Below are 20,732 nucleotides of genomic sequence, written 5' to 3'. Positions count from 1 at the left end.
GCAGTGCCCACAGCAAACACAGGGCTTGCTCACCAGTGCCCGTAGTGAACACAGGCCTTGCTCACCAGTGTCCGCAGTGAACACAGGGCTTGCTCACCAGTGCCTGTAGTGAACACAGGGCTTACTCACCAGTGCCTGTAGTGAACACAGGGCTTGCTCACCAGTGCCTGTAGTGAACACAGGGCTTGCTCACCAGTACCCATAGTGAACATAGGGCTTGCTCACCAGTGTCCTTAAGGAACACAGGGCTTGCTCACCAGTGCCCGTAGTCCATGTGCTGTCTCAGCAGGGCATGAGGCTGGACAGTGCCGTACAAGTCCACTTCAGGCATGTTCAGGTCATCAATGAAATAAACCAGTTTTTTGTTTCCTCTTGGACCATAGTTACGACCAGCTTTTTTCTCTAGAGGCTTTTCGAGAATTCCTAAAAATATATACGTAACCCAACAGCTCCAATCAATGACTGAGGCCTCGGTGTCTTGCTTTTATACATATATGACTGGGTTGACCTGGCTACTGAGATGGCACAGCAGGTTGCATGCTTGTTGCCAACCCTGATGAACTTAGTCCCACAAGGTGAAAAAAAAGACTCACGGAACTTGTTCTTTTCACGGACATGTGTATCACACCCACTACATGAACATAACAGAAACAATTAACAACTCAGTGTTGTGCATGTCACTGATACACTTTGGGTGTCTCCTGAGTCTGATTCCTTATTTGAAAGAGTAACAAGAGGACCCTCGTTAAATGTCCTGTGTCGCTCCACTCCGGGATCTAACTTCAGGGAATGAAACGGTTTAGGGGCAACATAACTATCACTGTGAATATAGTTTGTTTCTGGTCTACAAAGTAATGATTGCAACAAGGCTGTGAGTGAAATTAAAGGTCCAACTTAGCGAGGCATGGTGGTGGCACAGGCCTGCCATCCAGGCACTCAGGAGCCTGAGGCAGGAGAGAGCAAGCTCAGCCTGATACATGGTGATACTTTGTCTCAAAGCACAACAAACTCAAAGTGCTAGTTAAGTGTGTTTACATGGGATGTCGCAGACGGTAGGCCACTGCAAAGCGTCCTTCCTGTCTAGACAAAGGAGGGGCACTTACTCTGCAGGGCTGCCGATGTCGTGTAGTAGTTGAAAGGCACCCGGGACACGATGTAGTCCTCAGAGAGACCTGCCAGGGTATCGCTCACAAAGGCTGTTTTCCCGACTCCGGCATTTCCAACCAGCATCAGCTGTTTGCCTTTCTCCAGCAGCAACTCAGTAAAATACTTAAGACGCGTTGTCTCTGGTGTGTGCACCTGAACCGCCTGGGAGAGACCAGGAGAGAAGCCAGAGGCGTTACAAAGCTCCTGAGCTGACCTGCAGTCAGTGTTTAACTAAGACCCAGAAAACTCTCTGTGCAAGCTCGTGTCGGGGAAGAAAGGTTGAGCGGCAGTGCAGACACTCAGCTTCCAGGAGGGCATCTGGGCAATGCCACCCATTGCTGTAGCAGAGGCAGTGAGGACTCACACCCACAGCCCCTTGCTCCCCCCCCCCCCCCCGCCTCCCCCAGCTGTCTTAGGTATGGGAGAGAATACGGCAGACGTGGCCGACATGTCCACCCCCTTGAGAGGCCGAGGAGATAAGTGAGAAGTGAGGCTACACACAAAAGCAGAGTATTCTTTTGGCCCATGTGGCATAGTCCATGCAGTGCAAGGAGACACTGTTCACACCTGAAACATGTCACATACCACCATGTTAAAAAAAATTAAGCCTTCATTCTTATACTTTGAAAGCTGGGAGTTTATTAGTACTTAATATGCATGATGTACCATACTGTTCCACAGAAATGTGACGTGATCTACAAGAATAAAATAAGTGAAAGTTAAGCTCAGGGCTGCTGGGTAAGTGGCTCAGGGCTGCTGGGTAAGTGGCTCAGGGCTGCTGGGTAAGTGGCTCAGCAGGGAAAGGCGCTGTGCCAGCCTGGAGACCCAAGTTCAGCCTTCAGAGGCCAAAGGCAGAAGGGAGAGAAATGGACTCCACAAAGTCTCCCTCTGACCTCCACAGGGGGCTCCTCTGAGGGGGAGGGGGAGGGAGAGGGAGAGGGAGAGGGGGAGGGAGAGGGAGAGGGAGAGGGAGAGGGAGAGGGAGAGGGAGAGAGAGAGAGAGAGAGAGAGAGAGAGAGAGAGACAGACAGACAGACAGACAGACAGACAGACAGACAGAAACAGAGACAGAGAGACAGACAGACAGAGACAGAGACAGAGAGAGAGACAGAGAGACAGACAGACAGAGACAGAGACAGAGACACACAGAGAGAGAGACTATTAGGATCAGAAATACAGAACAAAATAAAATATTCAGACAAAAGAAACTGGATTCTGCACAATTGAAAAACAGGTGCTATTTCATTGCATTTCTTGGTGGTCAAACTTAAAAGTAACAAACATAATAACAAATAAGCGCACACCTGCGCACACACACACACCTACTTACAGGTTCACTTTTTTTACATTAAAATCCATGTGTAATCTTGATGGATACGGTTCCTCCTTGCTTGGTTAGTACACACTGATCAAAATGGAGCGTTCTGTGGATCATTTCACCTCACGGCCTTTTCCTATAACTGTTTATTCCCCAACTTCCTTCTCAACAAGCGACACCCAGCACCTCCTGGAGGCCAGACTGTATCGTGTGTCACCAGACAACACTAGAATTCCAAACATGCAAGGTATTGTTCTGCTTCCTCACCGATAATGGCCACCACCAGGTTGTTCTTTGGCTGTCAACTCTTTTCTTCGCACATGCATGCCAGCAATGAACACTTACAGACCTGGGCGGCCCACACTAAGCACGTACAGATGACATACAACCCAGGTACCACAGCAAACCTGCGAGATGTGTCTGCTGCTATTTCCTTCTCAGAGAGCTCAGGTCACTGGGCGACTGTCACAGCCAGCGAGTGAGTGCAGATGCTCGGAGTCCAATGCACTCTGTGGAGCCTGAGGCTCATACAAACTCCGAATGCAAACATCTTCAGAGCGGGCACTTGTGAGTCAGAAGGATAGGCCACCGTGCTTGTTTCAGCGTGACCAACCCTCCCAGCTTAAAAAGTTAACGCCTTAACATTCAGGAGAAGCTTCCAATCAGCTGTTGTAGAACAGAGTAAATTAGTTGACTGTGGCCAGGGCGATGGCTCAGCTGGCCAAGCGAGGGCCACGAAGCAAAGAGAGCTCAGTTTGGATCACTGGTTCCCACGTAAAATCCAGACATGGTGTGTATCTATAATGCTGGGACTGGAACAGCACACACAGGAGATCCCCGGGGCTGTCTGGCCAGCCAGTATGGCCAATACTAAGCTATAGGTTCAGTGACAAATGTGTATCAAGAAATAAGAAGGAGAAGTGACTGAGGCAGACACTGTGTCAGTTTCCACACGCTCTCATGCCTGTGTGCAGGTGGAGGCACGCATAGGCACACACCCCCACACCCACAGGCACACAACATGAGCACACACATACCCACACACAAAGAGTAAATTAGTTCATAGACCTAAATTATTTAGGAAAGACCCGGAGGTAGGCTACGATTTCTAAATTCCCGTAGTCCTACTCCAACATACAAAGAGGCTGCTAGGAGAAGAACCACACCATTGTCTATAAAGTAAGCGCAAAACTTCCCAGGAAGAAAATTGATTTTTCAGTTCAATAAGATTTGTTGACTAAAATCAATTTTTCTTGCCTTCTTTTGAATAGGATTGATAAGTTGCCTCAAGCTTTGATAGCAGTCTTTGTCTTCAGGACTTTTTTCGGTTGGTTGTCAATTTTCAACCAGCTAGGAAATATTGCTGGGCAGCCATGTTTGTGGTAGGCTGGACAAGATGAGACTAGAACGCATGGGACAGACACTGTTGGGACCTCCTGACTTCCTGGCAGCCTCCACTGTAGAGCATTAGAGAGGCAGGGATTGGTAGAGGCCATTAGTCCATAGGTAACAGGCTCCTTCATCTCTCAGCTTAAAGGGGACACACACAGGATAGCATGACTGATGGCCTGGGGACTTCTGGGACTCTAAAGTACAAGTTAGGGATCAATATTGCTGCTGTTGCCACCACTGCCACCACCGTGGACCCAAAGGGCACTGACCTCAGTCACAGAGGGTAGGGCCCCTTCCCTGCTTTCAGTGGGCCACGATGCTACTAGCCAGATCTTCGGGACAGGACTGCTGTCTAAGAATATGGAAGTTGGGCAGTCATGTCAGGCTAAGCGTTCAATGCTGCCGTCAGCATCCCTGTCTGTTTGGCATGGAGCCTTCAGAACTGTGAGAAAATGAATGTATGTTTTTAGATTACTCAGTGTGTTTTACTTTGCTATGGAAATCCTTGCAAACTAATATAAGCATTTGAAAGTAGACAGACAGACAGAAATACGCCACATACACACACATGCACATACCACACCCACAGGGACACCATACACACACACGTACACATACATACACATGTGAGCACACACAGGTACATACACAGCATACACACACCACACACACAGGCACACACATGTGCACATGTGTTCCTACCCTACACCTTAAATGTACATGCTTAGCCTTATTCTTGTCACCTGCGTTCCTTGCTGTGTGGTCTAGTGACAGCTGCGGGAAGCTACAGTATTTGGAACCAGGGCTCCTCATCACAGAGGTGATAACAGTTCCTACCAGCTGTTCATGCAACAGTTCCTCAAACAGCAAGCTCTAAAAGGACTCAAAATAAGAAATGACATTAAAAGAAAAAGGTTGAAGCACATTAAGAAGTTGGTCACAGAAATAATTCAATCTAAGAGAGGTGGGAACGGGCCATGTATAAGGTGACAATGGGAGATCCGTGTGGGATTATCAGCTTCTGTAACAACGTGGAACGCTGGGGTTAAAAAATGAAACACACCATTTTGTGGCTGGGGTGGTAAATGGAGGACGTTCTATATGAAAAGCAATGTCTAAAACATTTATATAAGCTCAAAAGAAAAAAAAAGAAAAAGAAAAAAAGAAAAGAAAAAGAGAAAGAATTGAGTTAACTATACTCTAACTCTGGTTTTGCAAAGCTTGTATAGTTTCTAGGAAATGATACAAAAGTGGTTCCCACGGGATTATGTTGGAAAAGTCTGCAGAAACATCAGCCTCCTCTCCAAGTCTCCCTACAGTTGGCATGTCATCCTCAGAGCACAGACCATGAAGACCTGGCCTCAGGCAGGAGAGGGCGGCCCCCTTTCCTCCAAAGGCTCAAATGCACCCTGAAGCTGGGGTCCCGCCGCCCCGCACACCTACCTTCAGGGGCGCATTGACATCCATGGTGAACTGGGGGACCTTGTCAGCCCAAGGCAAGAACTTTTTAGTCTTGTGGTCCAGATAATAATCAAAGATCGTTCCCTGAGATGGAAACTTCACTGCTTTCATTTCTTTATGCCACCATCGGCTGAAGTCAGCTTGGTAATCAGAAAGCTGCGGAGAACAGGAGAATTCTTAAGCACAGACTGAGAAATCATAAACAGAACGCCCCCCACCCTCACCCCTCACGCCCCTACCCCCCACCGAATCCTGCTCAGTGCAGGGTCTGTTGGGTACTGCACCATAGTCATAGACCAACCCCTAGGTGGGACTCATCAAGTTATGTGAACCGCCAGCTCCGAGTTGTAACCCGCGATACCACTGTGTAGACAGGAAGTAGTGAGAGCTGGATGTAGAGAGAATGCCTTGTGTGTTGTATGGACGCATCACCTGTCAATAAAAAAATCTATGGCCTATAGGAATGGGTAGAATAGTGGGTGGGACGTCAGAGAGGCAGAGAGGACTCTGGGATAGAGCCAGGCATGGGAGATTCACCCGGGAAGGTGTGATTCACCCGGGAAGGTGTGAGGACGAACACATGGTACCCGAGCAGAGGTAACCAGCCACACGGCAGGATGTAGACTAGTATAAATGTGTTATTTTAAGTGATGAGCTACTCAGAGAAGAGCCCAGCGACGCGGCCTAGGTATTTGTAAATATATTTTCAGTCTCATGAGTCATTCTGGGAGCCTGGGGCCTGGAGAAAACCATCATGCACCCTTCTAGGGAGGGATAGTCATGAGGTATAGAAAGCAGGCTTAGAAAGCAAGGTGCGACTGGGAAAACTTTACACCGCCCCTCATAATACAACCTAACAATGAGTCACTGTACAGTGTACCCAGGGTACAACCGCTGTGACAGGTACACGGCACAGTGGCGATCAGCCAGTTAGCACCAACTGATGGGGACAGGAGAGGAGGAGAGCACAGGGTTTTTTAAGCCGTAAATCAAGTGATGGAAGTTCTGTCCTTCCTTTTGAGTTCCCAGCCCCCCGGGCCTTTTTGTTGTTTGGTATCTTTTCTTTTATAAAATGATGCTGATGAAAAACAGGACTTTAAAAAAAATCTCCACTTTAATAAGGAACATATTGTCAACTCCGTCTGGCTAACAAAAGCCTTCTTAAGACTTGGCCCATCAAGGCATTCTAGACCTGGAAGAAGACAGGGGAAAAGGGATGGAGGAGGGTTGAGCCTTGGTTCCCAGCAGGACAGAGCTGAGAGTGTGGCTGACAGCCCCAGAGAGCTGAGTTCCTGTCCCCCAGGGAGGACACGGATAGCATCCCATCTCTACAGTGGGGGTGTTACTTGATGTAGTGATATACAAATTACATAGAGGAAGAGGGGAGGTACTGTGCAGTGACTTAGACAGCCTGGCCCAGAGATGCCTGTGTCCTCAATGTCCTGATAAAATGAGACCTTCATCCTCAACTCCTACATCCTTGGAATTGGCCTGACCTGGTGAACTGCAATAAAATCTGACAACCCTGTGGGTACTCATTGCCTTTGGTAATCTTTTACTCATCTGAGAGCTCAACTCCCATGTTAAAAACAACACTTTAAATAATTTATTTACTCTCATTTTATGTGCATTGGTGTTTTTGCCTGCCTGCATGTCTGTGTGAGGGTGTCAGGTCCCCTGGAGCTAATGTCACAGGCAGTTGTGAGCTGCCAGGTGGGTGCTGGGAATTGAACGTCGGTCCTCAGGAAGAGCAGACAGTGCTCTTAAGCAGTAAGCCGTCTCTCCAGCCCCTCGACTCCCAGTTTTCCACTCCTTACTTTGATGTCCCTATGTCCTTGGGCTATGGTGCTTTTTAGTATTAGGCTTTTCGTTCTCTCAAGCAGTCAGGCTCGTGAAGACCGTGAGTGACACTGGGTGTGGTGAGTGCTCTGGAGGGAGAGTCTGGCCTCCTCCTGCCTCCAAAGCACCAGAGCTCATGCCCTGCTGCCAGCATCCATGTGCTAAGGTTTTACCCTCCTTGAAACTATTTTCATAGCGGAAGCATGGGCTAACTTATCTCCCTACAAACCTGGGTCTGAAACCAAGCCGATGTGTCTGTAAATAATTCACAGACTGTTGTTATTTACCTGGCTTCAGTCTCTAGCAAGAAACACTCATGTAACCCCTACCTTGCTTCAAATTCTGCTTTGCCTAAAAATTCCATTGCAAAAAAAAAAAAAAAAAAAAAAGGTTTTTGCGATGCACCCTTGATTTTGTTATATTTGTTGATTTTGAATTTGTTATAATAAAATGACCGTGAGAGGAAGCAAATGGGACATCTGGGCTCAGCCCGACAGGGAAAAGGGGACTCACAAGGAAGTAGATGTAGACTTAGCACCTGACCCTAACTCAAAGCCACCCCAGCTGCTAGTCCACAGAGGCACCTACAGGCCGTGCAAGGACACCTGGCAGGTGACATGGGTGGAAAATGGTCTGTGAGGCGCAGTTTATTTGCAGATGTGTGCTCTGCTAACTCAGTGACAAGGAACAGCTGCCCCAGAGGTTCCCCGCCAATGAGGAATTCGTGGGTCACTCTTGGATGTAGCCTTCTCAGGAGAATCCCCTAGTTGTTCCCTGGGGGGAATCTAGGAAATTGAGAAGGCTAGCCAGTGGCACTCCATTTTAACTGAAAAAGTCAGTGCCCCCACTGGGGTACCATGACCACAGAAATGCAGAGGCGCCCAGGGAAGTGTGGTCTCAGAGAATGGCACACTTGGGTGAGAAGCCTCGGGACAGGTGCTTTGTCTCCATGAGGGGCAAAGTTAGGCTTTCTCTGGCTGTGATGGGCACTTTGAAGCAACGTGACAGACATGACACAAGAAAGACCTGAACTTGGAAGCAGGTGGTGTGGGGAGCTGAGATGCACATGTTTCTGGCACTTGGTAAGTTTAAGTGGCTCATGTATGGGGAGGTGGGGGGTGAGGTGTGTACTCCTATAAGATGTGTCTCAAGTGTTTCCTTTAAGGCTAAACTGCTATGCAAGGGGACAGAGTCACCCGAAACAGACACACCGTGGGAAGACGTGGCCCCAGCAGTGACAATGGATGGCTCCCAGATTGATTAGAGGAGGGAATGACTACAGGCAGAACTGTGTAAGATGCCACAGGCATCTTGTTTCATCACCATCCTTTTCTCGTGTCCTAACAGCTACGGCAGTGGCATTTTAAAGTACTGTCTTAAGTGAAGTCATAGCAGCGCCATCAGGGAGAGGCAGTGTCCTCGCGAGAAGAGAGCTAGTGAGACAGCAGTCTTGTCTTGCTTATGTAAGGGTACAGGAGGTGTCACATGGTCACCCTGAGCTTGCATTTCCAGTACTGTGAGAAATATACTGCTGTAGTTTAGGCTACCTGGCAGTCCAAAATGTTCTGCCTCTGACCTGAGGCTGTAGCGATGTCCCAGAGGGGACAGATGCCATATCTGTTTCTCCAGTGACACTGACTGCACCTGAGATCGGGGTATGTGGGGAGAGGAAGTGGTGTTCCCAAGTCTCAACCAGGGAGGAATATGTCAGTGAAGGGAAACAGGCAATACAGAGGAAGAGACCAGACAGAGAAGTGTTCCTCAGGTGCAGTGTGACTGGACCAGGGAATTGTGCCTAGAGGGGACTCGGGTGGAAACAGACCTGAGCTCACAGGGGTGAGCTGGACTCGACCCTTCCAAGAGAAAGATCTATCACTCTGTAAAGGAGCTCAGTGTGGACCTCCTAGGCTCAGAAGGGCAGGCCAACAGAGATGGCTGCTAGCTAAAAGACGCAAACCATGTTTTTTAAACCCAACCTCCACACAAGTAAAATCATCCCTGGAAACTTATTTTCAGCATACTTGGTCTCGTAACAGGACGCCTCCAAATACCCAGACACAAGCAAAGACAAAATAGACTTCATAGGTTTCTTTAGGACTGTCAGAAGGTACATTCTCGGGAGTCAGCAAACACTCTAGGAGAGTACAAATAGTCTGAAAAAGAAAACACCATTAATTAAGGCAAGGATTTTTTTTGTTTCAACGCTAGCGATGGGTCAACAATTTTCATACAAATTCTACCTCTTCTTAGGAGATTACAAAAACTCAGTGATTTGCTAAATTTAAAGACACAAAACTGACTGAGCTTTGGATGCCTAAGTCAGTGGTATTAAAAAAAAAGCCACCTTCAATCAATAATTGAAATAATAAAAGACTTGTGAAAAACATTTTAAATGATTCAAATAACAATTACTAGGTAAACTGGGTATAACACACAGGGGCTCTCTCTCTCTCTCTCTCTCTCTCTCTCTCTCTCTCTCTCTCTCTCTCTGTCTCTCTCTCTGTCTCTCTCTCTCTCCCCCTCTTGTGGAGTACAGAGCAGTTGTCAGTAACTGGCATCCTCATGAGCTCTAACATTTTAAGAGGCTTTTGATCCCGGCCCAAGCAGCAACCATTCAACCTTATCCTCCCCTCCCCATCCCCTCCCCACCTCTCCCTCACTCCGCCCCCCCACCCCGCCCCCACCCCCAGCCCAGCTCACCCCACACTGCCCCCAGCCTGTGTGTACTGCTCTTCTTAGCCAGGAAAGAGGGGGAAGTGTTTCTCATTCAAATAGAAAGCACCTGTTACATTTAAAGTTCTTCCTATCATTTTACTGTCAAATTGGGACAATTTTCTAATAAAACTAATCAATTTCTTATCAAGAAAAAGAGTGTGAAGCCCTGCTACTTTGTTACATCCGAGTGATTTGGGAACCATGGTTTCTAAAGGAACAGTTAAAAACCAAAGCAAAACTGCTGATGGGCCACGGTGCACTGTGCTTAGTAATTCCCCAGAAATTATGCTTTGGCTCTGAGCGGTAAGACACATCCTCGAACTCCAGCGAGCCCCACAGGCAGGACGCACAGCGCTGGTTTTGTGTGAGGGTCATCCCTGTCTACTCATTTTACCCTAAATTCTCATTTTCCTCAAAACAAAACAAAACAAAACAAACAAACAAAAAAACTGCAGGGAACACTAGTTAAAAACAACAGCTTTAGAAGAGCTAAGGATTAAAGCCATTTCCGCACACTACAGAATGAAGAGGGAAGCCCAGCAGTCGTGCTAATTCCCACGGACCTCTTTTCACACTAGTCCTGAATGGCAGAGTTCACACCACAGAGAATCACACACATATACAAGGCAACTTGAGAAAGAACTCGGTCGCTTTTCTCGAGTGTTACACCCGAGGAAGTCTAATTAGGCTAACCACATAATTAATTCATTATGAATAAATTCAGACCTGCTTTCAGAAATAAATTATACCTCAGATAATTACTGTTGAATACTATCGTTTACTTAATTGGTTGTGTGAATTATCCAGAAACCTGAACTTCCCTTTCTTACTTGGTTGCTGACTATTGTAACTCAGCTTCAAACAAACTTGGTAACATAGTAACTTGATGGGAACAAAGTTCGGAGGAACTAATTTCATTCCTGGAGCAGGGGAAAAACATTTCCTTTGCAAACCTTTAGGGCAGCCCGATAATCTATGTTACATTGTCACCTCGACCTTCACTTCTGTGCTGTGAATAGCTCCCATCCACTCCCACAACAAGCCCCCTGAGTCACTGGCACTAGCTGTCCCACAGTGAGGATCACAGGACACCTATCCCTGGAGCATCACAGATTGCTCACTCACACCGGTACCTGTGAATTCAGGGATACTTGTGGAACCGTCAGGAGCTTTGCTTAACTGATCAGCATCTGTACTTCAGCTGAGTCATCTGATTCAAAAGCAGGGGGAGCATCTTCTCTAGTCAGGTGTTATAGTGTGTGTGTGTGCTACAGTGTGTGTGTGTGCTACAGTGTGTGTTACAGTGTGTGTGTGTGTGTTACAGTGTGTGTGTGCTACAGTGTGTGTGTGCTACAGTGTGTGTGTATGTGTGTTACTGTGTGTGTGTGTGTGTGTGTGTGTGTGTGTGTGTGTAAAACCTTTAAAAGGTGGCTAGCTGGTGTGCATAGGTCACTACGGGCAGGCTGTTGAAGGTTATAACCCAGGTCTGGTGGTTCCGGTGCGCTCCACTTCCTGTTCTGCCATGACGTGAACAGACGCCAGTGTCCCCCACAGCCTTGGCTTTTTCACCATGAAGGACTGAGAACCGTCTGACAACTGTGAGCCAAAATAAGTTTGCCCTCTCTTGTTTCTGTCAGGCTCACAGTGACAGCTAGAACAGTAAATAATGTCCTGGCGACTTTTTTTTCTTCTGATTCTGTCCCAGCATGTTTGGAAGGGCCCGAGGATTCCATAAACACACAGCAGGCACTCACTGACTATTGCAACTATGTAAATTTCTGGGTAGGGTAGGAAAGTGAATAGTTTCAACTTCTCGGGGGTCCCCATGAAGTTCTGAAGACTGAAGGGACTATAGCAGGAAAGTGGAAGCAAACTAACAGTTCTGAAAACAAGTTTAAAATCTGTTTCTGTGCATTTACTGGGGAGGGGCTTGTGCATGTGTGCACATGTGTAAGTGCAGGGTGTCTTTGCACTCCTGTGGAGGTCAGAGGATAGTTTTGTCGAAGTTGGTCCTCTCCGACATTTGGGCCCCAGGGACGCAACTTAAGCCATTAGGTTTTATGCTGGGAACCTCTAACCACTGAGAAATCCTACCAGCACCTTCCCCCTCATCTCCTTAAGCAAGATAAACATATGCTATTCTGACTTTCTGAGGTGTAGGAAATCAGCTGCCGAGGCTGAGCACAAACCTGCACCAGGCTGCTCTCCGGAACAGAAGTGATGGTTTTAAAGCTAGTCCTTAGCTTCTCCAGGCACGCAGGGACGTATTTATCAAAGAGAATAGTTAAATTGGCCTTTTCTGATTGATAACGCCTTCTGTCTATCCAACTGGCCACATACCTGAAAGGGAACACAGAAAAGGTTTTACTGAACAAGAGCCCTGAAAAGCGCGGTGCCACCGAGCTCGAAGCGCCCCCTCCCCCCCCTTCACACAGCTTGGCAACACTTCATGGCCATGTTGAGTGCTGCACTCTGTTTCTCAAATGGAAAATATTTTTAAATGGCCCTTTAAAGACTTGTTTTAATGGCCATTTTCGCTTTAATGAAAAGAATGTAAAAGAAACTCCTAATAGCTCTTAGAAGGCAAACACAATCCTGCCTAAGTAGGCCATTACTTTGCATTTAGAGGGAAGTGCATGCACTGTGTCATTTCCCAAGCGAGCGGACTCTGCTCGCGGCGGAGGCTCTATTTATGAAAGCAGCTTGGCCCTTTTCTTGATTAATCTTGGCATCAATTATTTAGTAATGAGAAATCAGTTATAAATAAAGAGGTGAGTGCTCCACAGGGGCTACTTTAGCCTGCTTTTCCTCTGGTCTCTGTAACACCAGCCTGAAAGGGATAATGCGTTCACAGCCAAGGGCCCAGAGGTGGTGTGCCACGGCTTGATATATTGATATTTATATGATATATAGATAGAGCTGCTTCGAGCTTATACAGCGTTTATTTTGATACATCAAACATCACCATCGTATTAGTAAGCTGCTCACTGATGCCATGGTGGCATCCTTAGTGGCCTCTGGGGTGCAACTAAGAGACGCTAAATGAAAAAGAATCACTCAGAAAGTTGTACTTAAGTAGGAAGTGGCGGTAATAAATACATTTAGCAGCCCACACATGAATGGTGTTGCCACAGACTGATTACAGCCAGACCTTGCTGTAAAGGCAAATCAGAGTCTGCATTTTGAATATGGTACGAATGAAGGTAAGACGTGTGTTTTGTATCAAAGCCTTCCCGTGCCTTCTCCAGACTTCACGGGAGGGTCATATAAAGCAGTCACCATCATTATATTGTGGGTTGGTTTCTAGAATGACAGCTATCAGATTTTTCAGTGGGAGCCCTCTTGTATGAGAGGCAGTGTGGCAAAGTGCCCGCGGGAGGTGGCAGCAGCAGCTATTGCAAACAAGGGCACAAAGGCCACATCTATCTCAGGGATTCTCAGAGCCAGAGTGAATTTTGTGTTATTTTTATTTGTGTATTTGGTATGTGGGGGAGGGCTGGGGTACACCTATATGCTATGGCTCACATGCGGGGGATGTTTCCTACCACCACAGGGGACCTGGGTCAGGCTTGGCAGCAAGCAAGCACTTTTTACCTGGGAACCATCTTGTCAGCCCAAGCAGAGGATCCTTGTTGGGAGAGCACCACTCAGGGAGACAGAACTACCCTGGACTGCCCTGGACCTGCATCTCGGTTCCTTTACTTTTTAACCAGGACACCTTGGGAAAGTGACTTATCTGTGCCTTGGTTTCCCAGCTCGAAAGGAGATTGTTGCTTCTTGGCCTTTGGCTAAGATCCTGAGTAGTGTAAGGGGGGATGACGATGCTGTGGGTTGCTATGGTTGTGGGCATGAAACGAGTCCAAAAGCACGAAGAGCTTATGTCAGCATCCAACACCTCCCTCCCTCACGCAGAGCCGTTGGCACTGGCCACCTGGGCTCAGACGATGCCTCTGTCTCTCTGTGCAGCCCCTCACCTTGTTTAGTTGACTACAAGAGCTGTCACGTAGGATTCCACTGAGCATAAACATCCCATACTCTCATCTTCCCACACAGTGCTGCTGCATGACTTAGGGAACAGGAGGCCACTGCGAGAATCACTGGGAGCAGCAGGTGCCAGAAGAGCCCTAAAATGGGCACTGTATTTAGTGGTTTGCTAAGCTACACTGGCAGCAGCCAGAACTTCCTTTGGACACATACAAGGCCTGCTGGCAAGTAATGGTGTGGCCCCATTGTCCCCATGAACTGCGACTTCTCCAGGTAGTAGCAAGCTTGACCAAAACCAGGCCACATGGTCAGAGGGGCCTCACAGAAAGATGGCTGACACTGACTTCTGTTATAGCTCAGTGTCACCATACAGCAAAAGGACTCAAAAGTTTCTATATTAGTAAATATGGACAGTTGAAATTATTTCTAAAAAAGTATTTATAGTGTGGAATATAAACAGACATTAAGAGAAAAAATGTAGAGTCCTGGACCATTATATGTAGCTGTGGCAAAACCTGAGACACAGATGTGCAAGTGTTTTGCAATTCTTCCCCCTCACAGAAGATGCTACACAGAGTTGAAGGCGGGCAGTAGGAAAGCGGGACACATAATTACAAACAATGTTCTCTCAGAAGCAACATATACGGGGAGCCCAGCTTGGATTCTTACCACAACTGTTTATATTAAAAGCATTCCTGTTGGCTGCTTGGAGAAATGGCCGATTACACTTCAAATAAGGAAACTCTGAAACAAACCAGACATCCGAGTCCCCACAGACTCAGGAAGATAAGTAAAGAGTACAGAAGAGAGGAGCTTAAGGGTGTGGGGCGTGGGACTTCTCCTAGCAATACCCATGACAATCGGAGAACGCAAAGGAAGAAATAAATCCTGGTAAGTGGGAATATAGAACCCACTGATCTACCAGAAACCATGAATAGAAGAAAAGAAATGACAAGGAACGTAGGGACGACTAAGAGGAGGGAAGTGGAAAGGAAAATAGATGCAAGAAAAAGGTCCTTGACAGAAAAATATACAGAAAGAATGACCACGAGGAAATCACCTCTTACAAGCCAGCAACGTGGTGACTTCTGAGGGCCCTGAGATTTTTCTCCAGAATTATAGACACCATGAATGAGTAAGTTGGGTGAGCAGCTAGTCAAGTGGGGGCTACAGAGATAAATAAATAAAATATTTGTTCTGATGCTAGATTTTTTTTTTAAGGTACAAATGAAATTTGTAATCAGCAAGATTTTCTTTAAAAAAAAAATGCCTGTAATATCCAAGATAGATTTGTAGGTGTATACACTGTACTGCATTTAAGGAGAATCCTCTAGTTCTTAGGAAATAAATGCTTAAGTGCTGACAGATGAAATGTCTCAATGTCTCCAACTTATATTCAAGGATTTCTGCAAAAACTGACAAAAGAAAACAGGCCTCTGTACATGTATGTGCGTGTGCATGTATGTCAGCTGAAGACTAGGCCAAGGGGGAAGCACGGTACACAGAGACGTTAGGCACAGGCTTCCGCGCCTGCAGTCCACAGTGCGCTCCAAGTTGCCCTGTAGTTTTGAAACCTCGGAAGCCAACAGCTGCAGAAAACGGACTCATTTTAAAAATATTGCTTCAAAAAATGAGGTTAATAAGCATATTGATCTCCAAATGTAAATGAATATTGAATAAATGATACACATAAGGTTATAATATTATGGTATTAAAATAAAGTAGTGAGCTACCTAATAATTACAGAGTGAAAGGAAATACCTGAGACCTGAGGTAGCGGAAACTCTGGCAACAGCAAGCAAAGAATAAAACACCCTTAGAGAGGACCCCCCCGCCTTTATTCTGGAAATGTCTTGGCTGGACCCTTGGTCAATCACATGAAAATTTAAAAAGGACACATTTATCTTTGATACCATACCCTGAAACGTAAGGGAGGAGGAGGCAGTCAACTCTTACTACAAACTGGTGACTCTTGAAGCTGCCTGGGCTTTGAATAAAAGTCCTTCCATAAGTAGACAGTCGTCCTGAGCTACCGTAAGCACTAGTTGCCTTAGGATATGACTGGGACGGAAGGACAACAGGACACTGGGACAGACGAGGGATCTCTGGAGGAAGCAACTACTGCCTGCTGTATTGGGGAGACCTTGATCTGGGGTGGAGAACTTGAGCGGCAGTCCTAACCAACAGAAACACCCCAGAAACACAAGATCACTTAGAGAAAGATGCTTGCCCAAGAGCAACTTTGCGCTGTAGGGCCTGGGAGCTCTCCCTCAGACAAATGCAACGAGGCTTCATTACCACACACAGACCTGGCTGCGGCTCTGCTCTGTGAGCGGCAGAGCACAGGAAAAGCAACAGGCAACCTCTGGAGGGAAGCAGGGGTCGTTCTCAAAGTACAGTCAGGCAAGGGGGGTTGAAAGGACCTGCCGCAAAAGTGACAGCAGGGAGGAGAGGAATCAGAGGGACAAAGCATGGAGTTAGAGGGACCCCCCAAAAAACCCTTCTTGTCAAAGGCTTGATCCTTAACACCCAGTGCGAATGGCAGAGGTGGCACCTGTAAGTTATGGGGTGCAGCAGAAGTGTGAGGTGTTTCTCTAGAGGACTGGAGGAAGCCCATGTCTCTTCTGTTCTCTCTCATATCTTGGTCACAAGGGTTGGGGGGGGGGACAGCCCTGCTCTACCACAATGCATTGCTTTGTCACAGCCCCCCCCAAAAAAAAAAACAAAAGTGCCGAGATAATGAGAGACTGAATCTCTGCTGGTAGACACCAAGTCGGCTTTCTCTCTTTATAAACTCAGGAACTATCAGGCATTTGCTACAGCGAGGGACGCTTCCTAGAATAGGACAAAAGCAAGGGCTGCTGGGACATGAGGCAGCTCCAGGAGAATCGGAAGAGCTACTGACCTGGGGGAGAGCCACAGTTATCCTGACACGACCCTGTCGGGGAGGGATCAGGAGAGAGGCAGCCTGAGCTCACCTTCATCTCTCCTTCTCATTTCCTGACAGGGTTCTTCATGAGCCGAAGAAACCAGAGGCCAGCGAGCAGGGAGCCCCGCTGTGTGGGCCAGAGACAGGGTGAGAAGACTGTGCAGAGGGGTTCCCGGTGTGAGGGCATCTGACACAGGGGCCTGTGGTCCCCTGCCCAGCTCAGAGTGAGTCCAGTGTGGGAGACACACAACCACCAGCAACCGAGAAGTGTGATCTGAGCAAGAGATACAAGAGCCTTGCTCCCAAAGTAGCATTTCCATTGTCCAAATACGTGTGCATGTTACACGCACAGCCATGCAGGTGCTTATGAGATGACTTGCTTACTTAAGAGCTTCATATTAGTTAGTTTTTTCATTTATTCAACACGTGTTTACTGAGTGTTAAATACTTTCAAAACGTGTGATTGAGGGAGTATCTAAATAAAAATGACTTAGACGCTATGTTGATTTAACTACCTTTAAATTAATGTGATGAGCCTCACATTCAGTTAGTAGGATCTACTTCAAATTGTTTTAACTGAGATTAAAATGAGTAAATAAAACTGAAGAACAACCGATTAAGGAACGAACACAGGAGTTGTATGGACCTCTCCTCCATAAACATACAAACGCTTAGAGCATGCATGACAACATGCCCTCCCTAGCGCCAGCCATGACAGGAGCCCAAGTGCAGACCACAATGAGATACCATCTCCCTCCATTTTGAGCCTCCTAGGGAAACCAAGACAGAAGAGAGGATGGCGGTGCTGGCAAGGATACAGGATGCTGCATAGCATGCACAGCGTCCCCTCGTGTGGTACTGAAGGCGGCACGGTGCAGCCACTGCAGTGAAACACCACAGCGAGCCCTTAACAATCAAAAGCTGAACTGGCGCTTGACCTGCCAGTCCTGATGTTATCACAAAGAAACTGAAAGCAGAACCTGGAGGAGCAGTTGTATTGTATGGCTCCGTGTTCACAGCGCCGTTGCACAACGGCTCACGGTGGAGGCCGCCCCAGCGCCCATCAAGAGACAAATGGACAAACTCAACCAAATGCCACCACACAGACTGAGGACGCTTAGGGAAGCCAGAGAGTCACAAAGAGAAAGCACACCCTCTACTTCTATAAGAGACCTACAGTGCCCAAACTCAGGAGCCACGAGCAGGAAGAAGGATGCTGGGAGCTCAGGCAAGGGCGAGTAGGGGTTACCTCTTCGCATGTACAGTTTCCACCTAGGAAGACGAAAAAGCTCTGTGGGTTGACGGTGGTGGCGGCAGCACAAAGGTGTCAGTATTCTCCACGTCACCCAGCTTTGCCCTCGTTGGTGGTAATACAGCAAAGTCTATGCCATTGCATGTTCATGACAAAAATATATAAGAAAAGGAAAAAAAATGCTCACGGACTCCAGCCTAGATCCTGAGGGTTCACATACAAAATGCCGGCCCTGGAGACTGTGGCTGGGGTGGCTGTTCTCAGGTGGTGGGTCTCAAACAGAAGCCTCATGGAGGGCGTGAGCGCCACTCGCTCATTGCTGGCGAGAGTCAGCACCTGCAAGGAGCAGCAAGTGGTGGTTATCAGAGGCGGGCGGGTGGCCACGAGGAGCCAGAACAGCGGCCAACAGGCCATCACAGGGGCACTGGTCTGAATTCACATGTAAGCTATTCTTTAAGGAGTAAAATCACCTTACGGACTCATGGTGGCCAAGCGTAGGAACTGTTAATAGCCCAAACGTCATGTGAGTTATTATTTGTTCATTTATTCAACAAAAAGTTAAATTCCACAATACCGAGAAGCCCACAGCTGAGACTCTGCAACACCGTGATTATCAAGTGTCCACAGCTGAGACTCTGCAACACTGTGATTACCAAGTGTCCTGCAGTCTCACTCATAGGTGGGACGCTCCTTCCTAGATCTCTGTCTTCTGATACACTGTGTCTTCACTCAGAAACCAGGGGCCACTAATGCTGCCTGGGAGTGATGCTGGCTCCTGATTTCTCATTCCTGCCCCAACAAGAGGTCTTATGTTGCTTTTTTGGTACCACGTGAGACCTCTTGTCTTTGCTGTTCCCAGGACAACCACACGGCATGCTTGGGAAAGCATTTAAACATAATCTGTAGCCATAGGAACAACTTAATTTGCATTACCAGGTTTCATCAGTTAGCATATGGCACAAAAATCTTTCCTTTGTTGTCTTTGTATTCAATATTTAATCAGAGTATATAAGACACAAGAATTTAATGCCCAGCCCTTAGAAAACAGTAAGGCAGATAAACTGAATTCTTACCTATGCCCCTAACCTTCTTGAAAGGTGATTTAATTCAGAGACAAGGGAACTATATTGCCCCAAACTTTTAACCTATGAATCACAATGGATGTTATTCATCAAAATGGCGATTAGATGAAAAATGCCATGTTCAAGAATACAAGGGGTGCTGCCATCCATGAGCAGAGGCGTTCTCAGCGCCCTGGACATTGCCCTGAGGAGCCCCGCAGTGTCTCTCACCTTGTTATCATCCATGACTGTGTTGAGGGATTCGATCCACAGCGGGTCAATGTCCCCATCCAGGACTATCCAGGTGGGCCCATCGTGGGCGAGATTTGCCTGCTCTCGCAGAATGGCTGAGAAGAGGCCTGCGAAGTAGGAGCAGACGCTGCCAATGCAATCGAGGGCCGCTTCTGAAATACATTGTTTCTCCTCTATCAGCTAAATAAAAGAAAGTTGCTACCTTTCTAGCAAGCGGTGTAAGACAGGCCCGGGCTCTCTGGTGGGCTTTGTACCTAGTTAGGTCTACTACGCACTGGCTGGCAAGCTTCACCTCCCAAGCACAGCAGCGCTCTTCCTTGAAGAACCATTGTGGGATTTATAGGCTGTAGCGAAGACGTTATCCCTTTCACACGCCCGTGCTCGGTGTCTATCTTAGACTACCTACCATAGATCACATTCCCCATTTTTCCTATTATATCACTCAAAGTTTAAATTTTGAAAGCCTGAGCTCCAAAGTGCTAATCATCTCCTTCACAGCTTTGGTCATCAAAACCATGCAAGACTGTCTGTGACATGAGGCGGAGAAAAGCACCTGGTTCTACGTTCTTTTTGGCTGTTATCACACTGTCATGTGTTCAACGGGCATTCTATAGGTGCTGGCCTTGCACACCTGTTCCAGTGGACATGTGGAGAACTACTCTATGAAATCTTTGGTATACAAACAAACCACAGCTGGGCTCAAGAGCCAAAGGCAGGTGGATGTCTGTGAGTTCAAGGACAGCCTGAACTATAAAACGAGCTCCAGAACACTCAGGGCCGTGACACATAGAAATTCTCAAATAACCAAAACAAACAAACAAGCAAACAACAACAACAACAGAACAAAACCACAGCAGCTAGTAGAGTCGGCCACCATGACTGAGGTAGACGCCATCAGCTTTCCTAATAGCTCTAAATTCAAGCCACATTCACATGTTTCCTGTGACCCTGCTGTGACCCTTCATGAAAATCAGACCCTCAGAAAACATGGTAGAACGTCATCAACATATCAGTAGTGGCCACAAGGTGAGAGAATGGAGAATGCCAGGTGAGTTGTAACTCAAAACAAATCCTCTCTGTGGCATTTGCCCCAGCACACTGCCCACGTGAGCAGGCCATGGGGGCCCTGGGGACCAGTGCCTGGATAGTGGGAGCATCCAGTGGCAAGACTTGGACAGGAAGAGGCTTGGTCAGTAGGACCTGGGAACAGGAAAGGCAGCCAGAAGGGCTGAGTACAGGAAATGAGACTAGCGATGTGTGGAGACCCAGTCAACAGTTGTGTAGGCCACAGAAGGGTTGGAGCCCACACTAACAGGCACACCGCAGTCTGAAAGCCAGGAGGTCGCATCCCAAAGCAGGCTTTGACTTCTTTGTAGAAAACGA

The 20,732-nt window shown here is 47.4% G+C and overlaps 1 protein-coding gene across 4 annotated transcripts in view; it reads right to left on the bottom strand.

The window, feature by feature from the left end:
• Positions 1–20,732, bottom strand: part of DNAH11 (dynein axonemal heavy chain 11) — a 296,286-nt gene that overhangs the window by 140,043 nt on the left and 135,511 nt on the right. For all 4 annotated transcript variants that reach the window (XM_084791554.1, XM_084791555.1, XM_084791557.1 and 1 more), the window contains 7 exons: positions 19,329–19,456; positions 18,224–18,372; positions 12,061–12,211; positions 9,178–9,309; positions 5,300–5,473; positions 1,104–1,308; positions 258–423 (listed from right to left, as the gene is read on the bottom strand). In XM_084791554.1, the coding sequence (XP_084647680.1) occupies positions 258–423; positions 1,104–1,308; positions 5,300–5,473; positions 9,178–9,309; positions 12,061–12,211; positions 18,224–18,372; positions 19,329–19,456 (1,105 nt within the window). The remainder of the gene's footprint in view (positions 1–257; positions 424–1,103; positions 1,309–5,299; positions 5,474–9,177; positions 9,310–12,060; positions 12,212–18,223; positions 18,373–19,328; positions 19,457–20,732) is intronic.

The sequence above is a fragment of the Acomys minous genome, assembly GCF_964271855.1.
Source record: "Acomys minous genome assembly, chromosome: 8".
In the NCBI taxonomy this organism is placed as follows: Eukaryota; Metazoa; Chordata; class Mammalia; order Rodentia; family Muridae; genus Acomys; species Acomys minous.
This window is presented reverse-complemented; position numbering and strand designations above follow the sequence as displayed.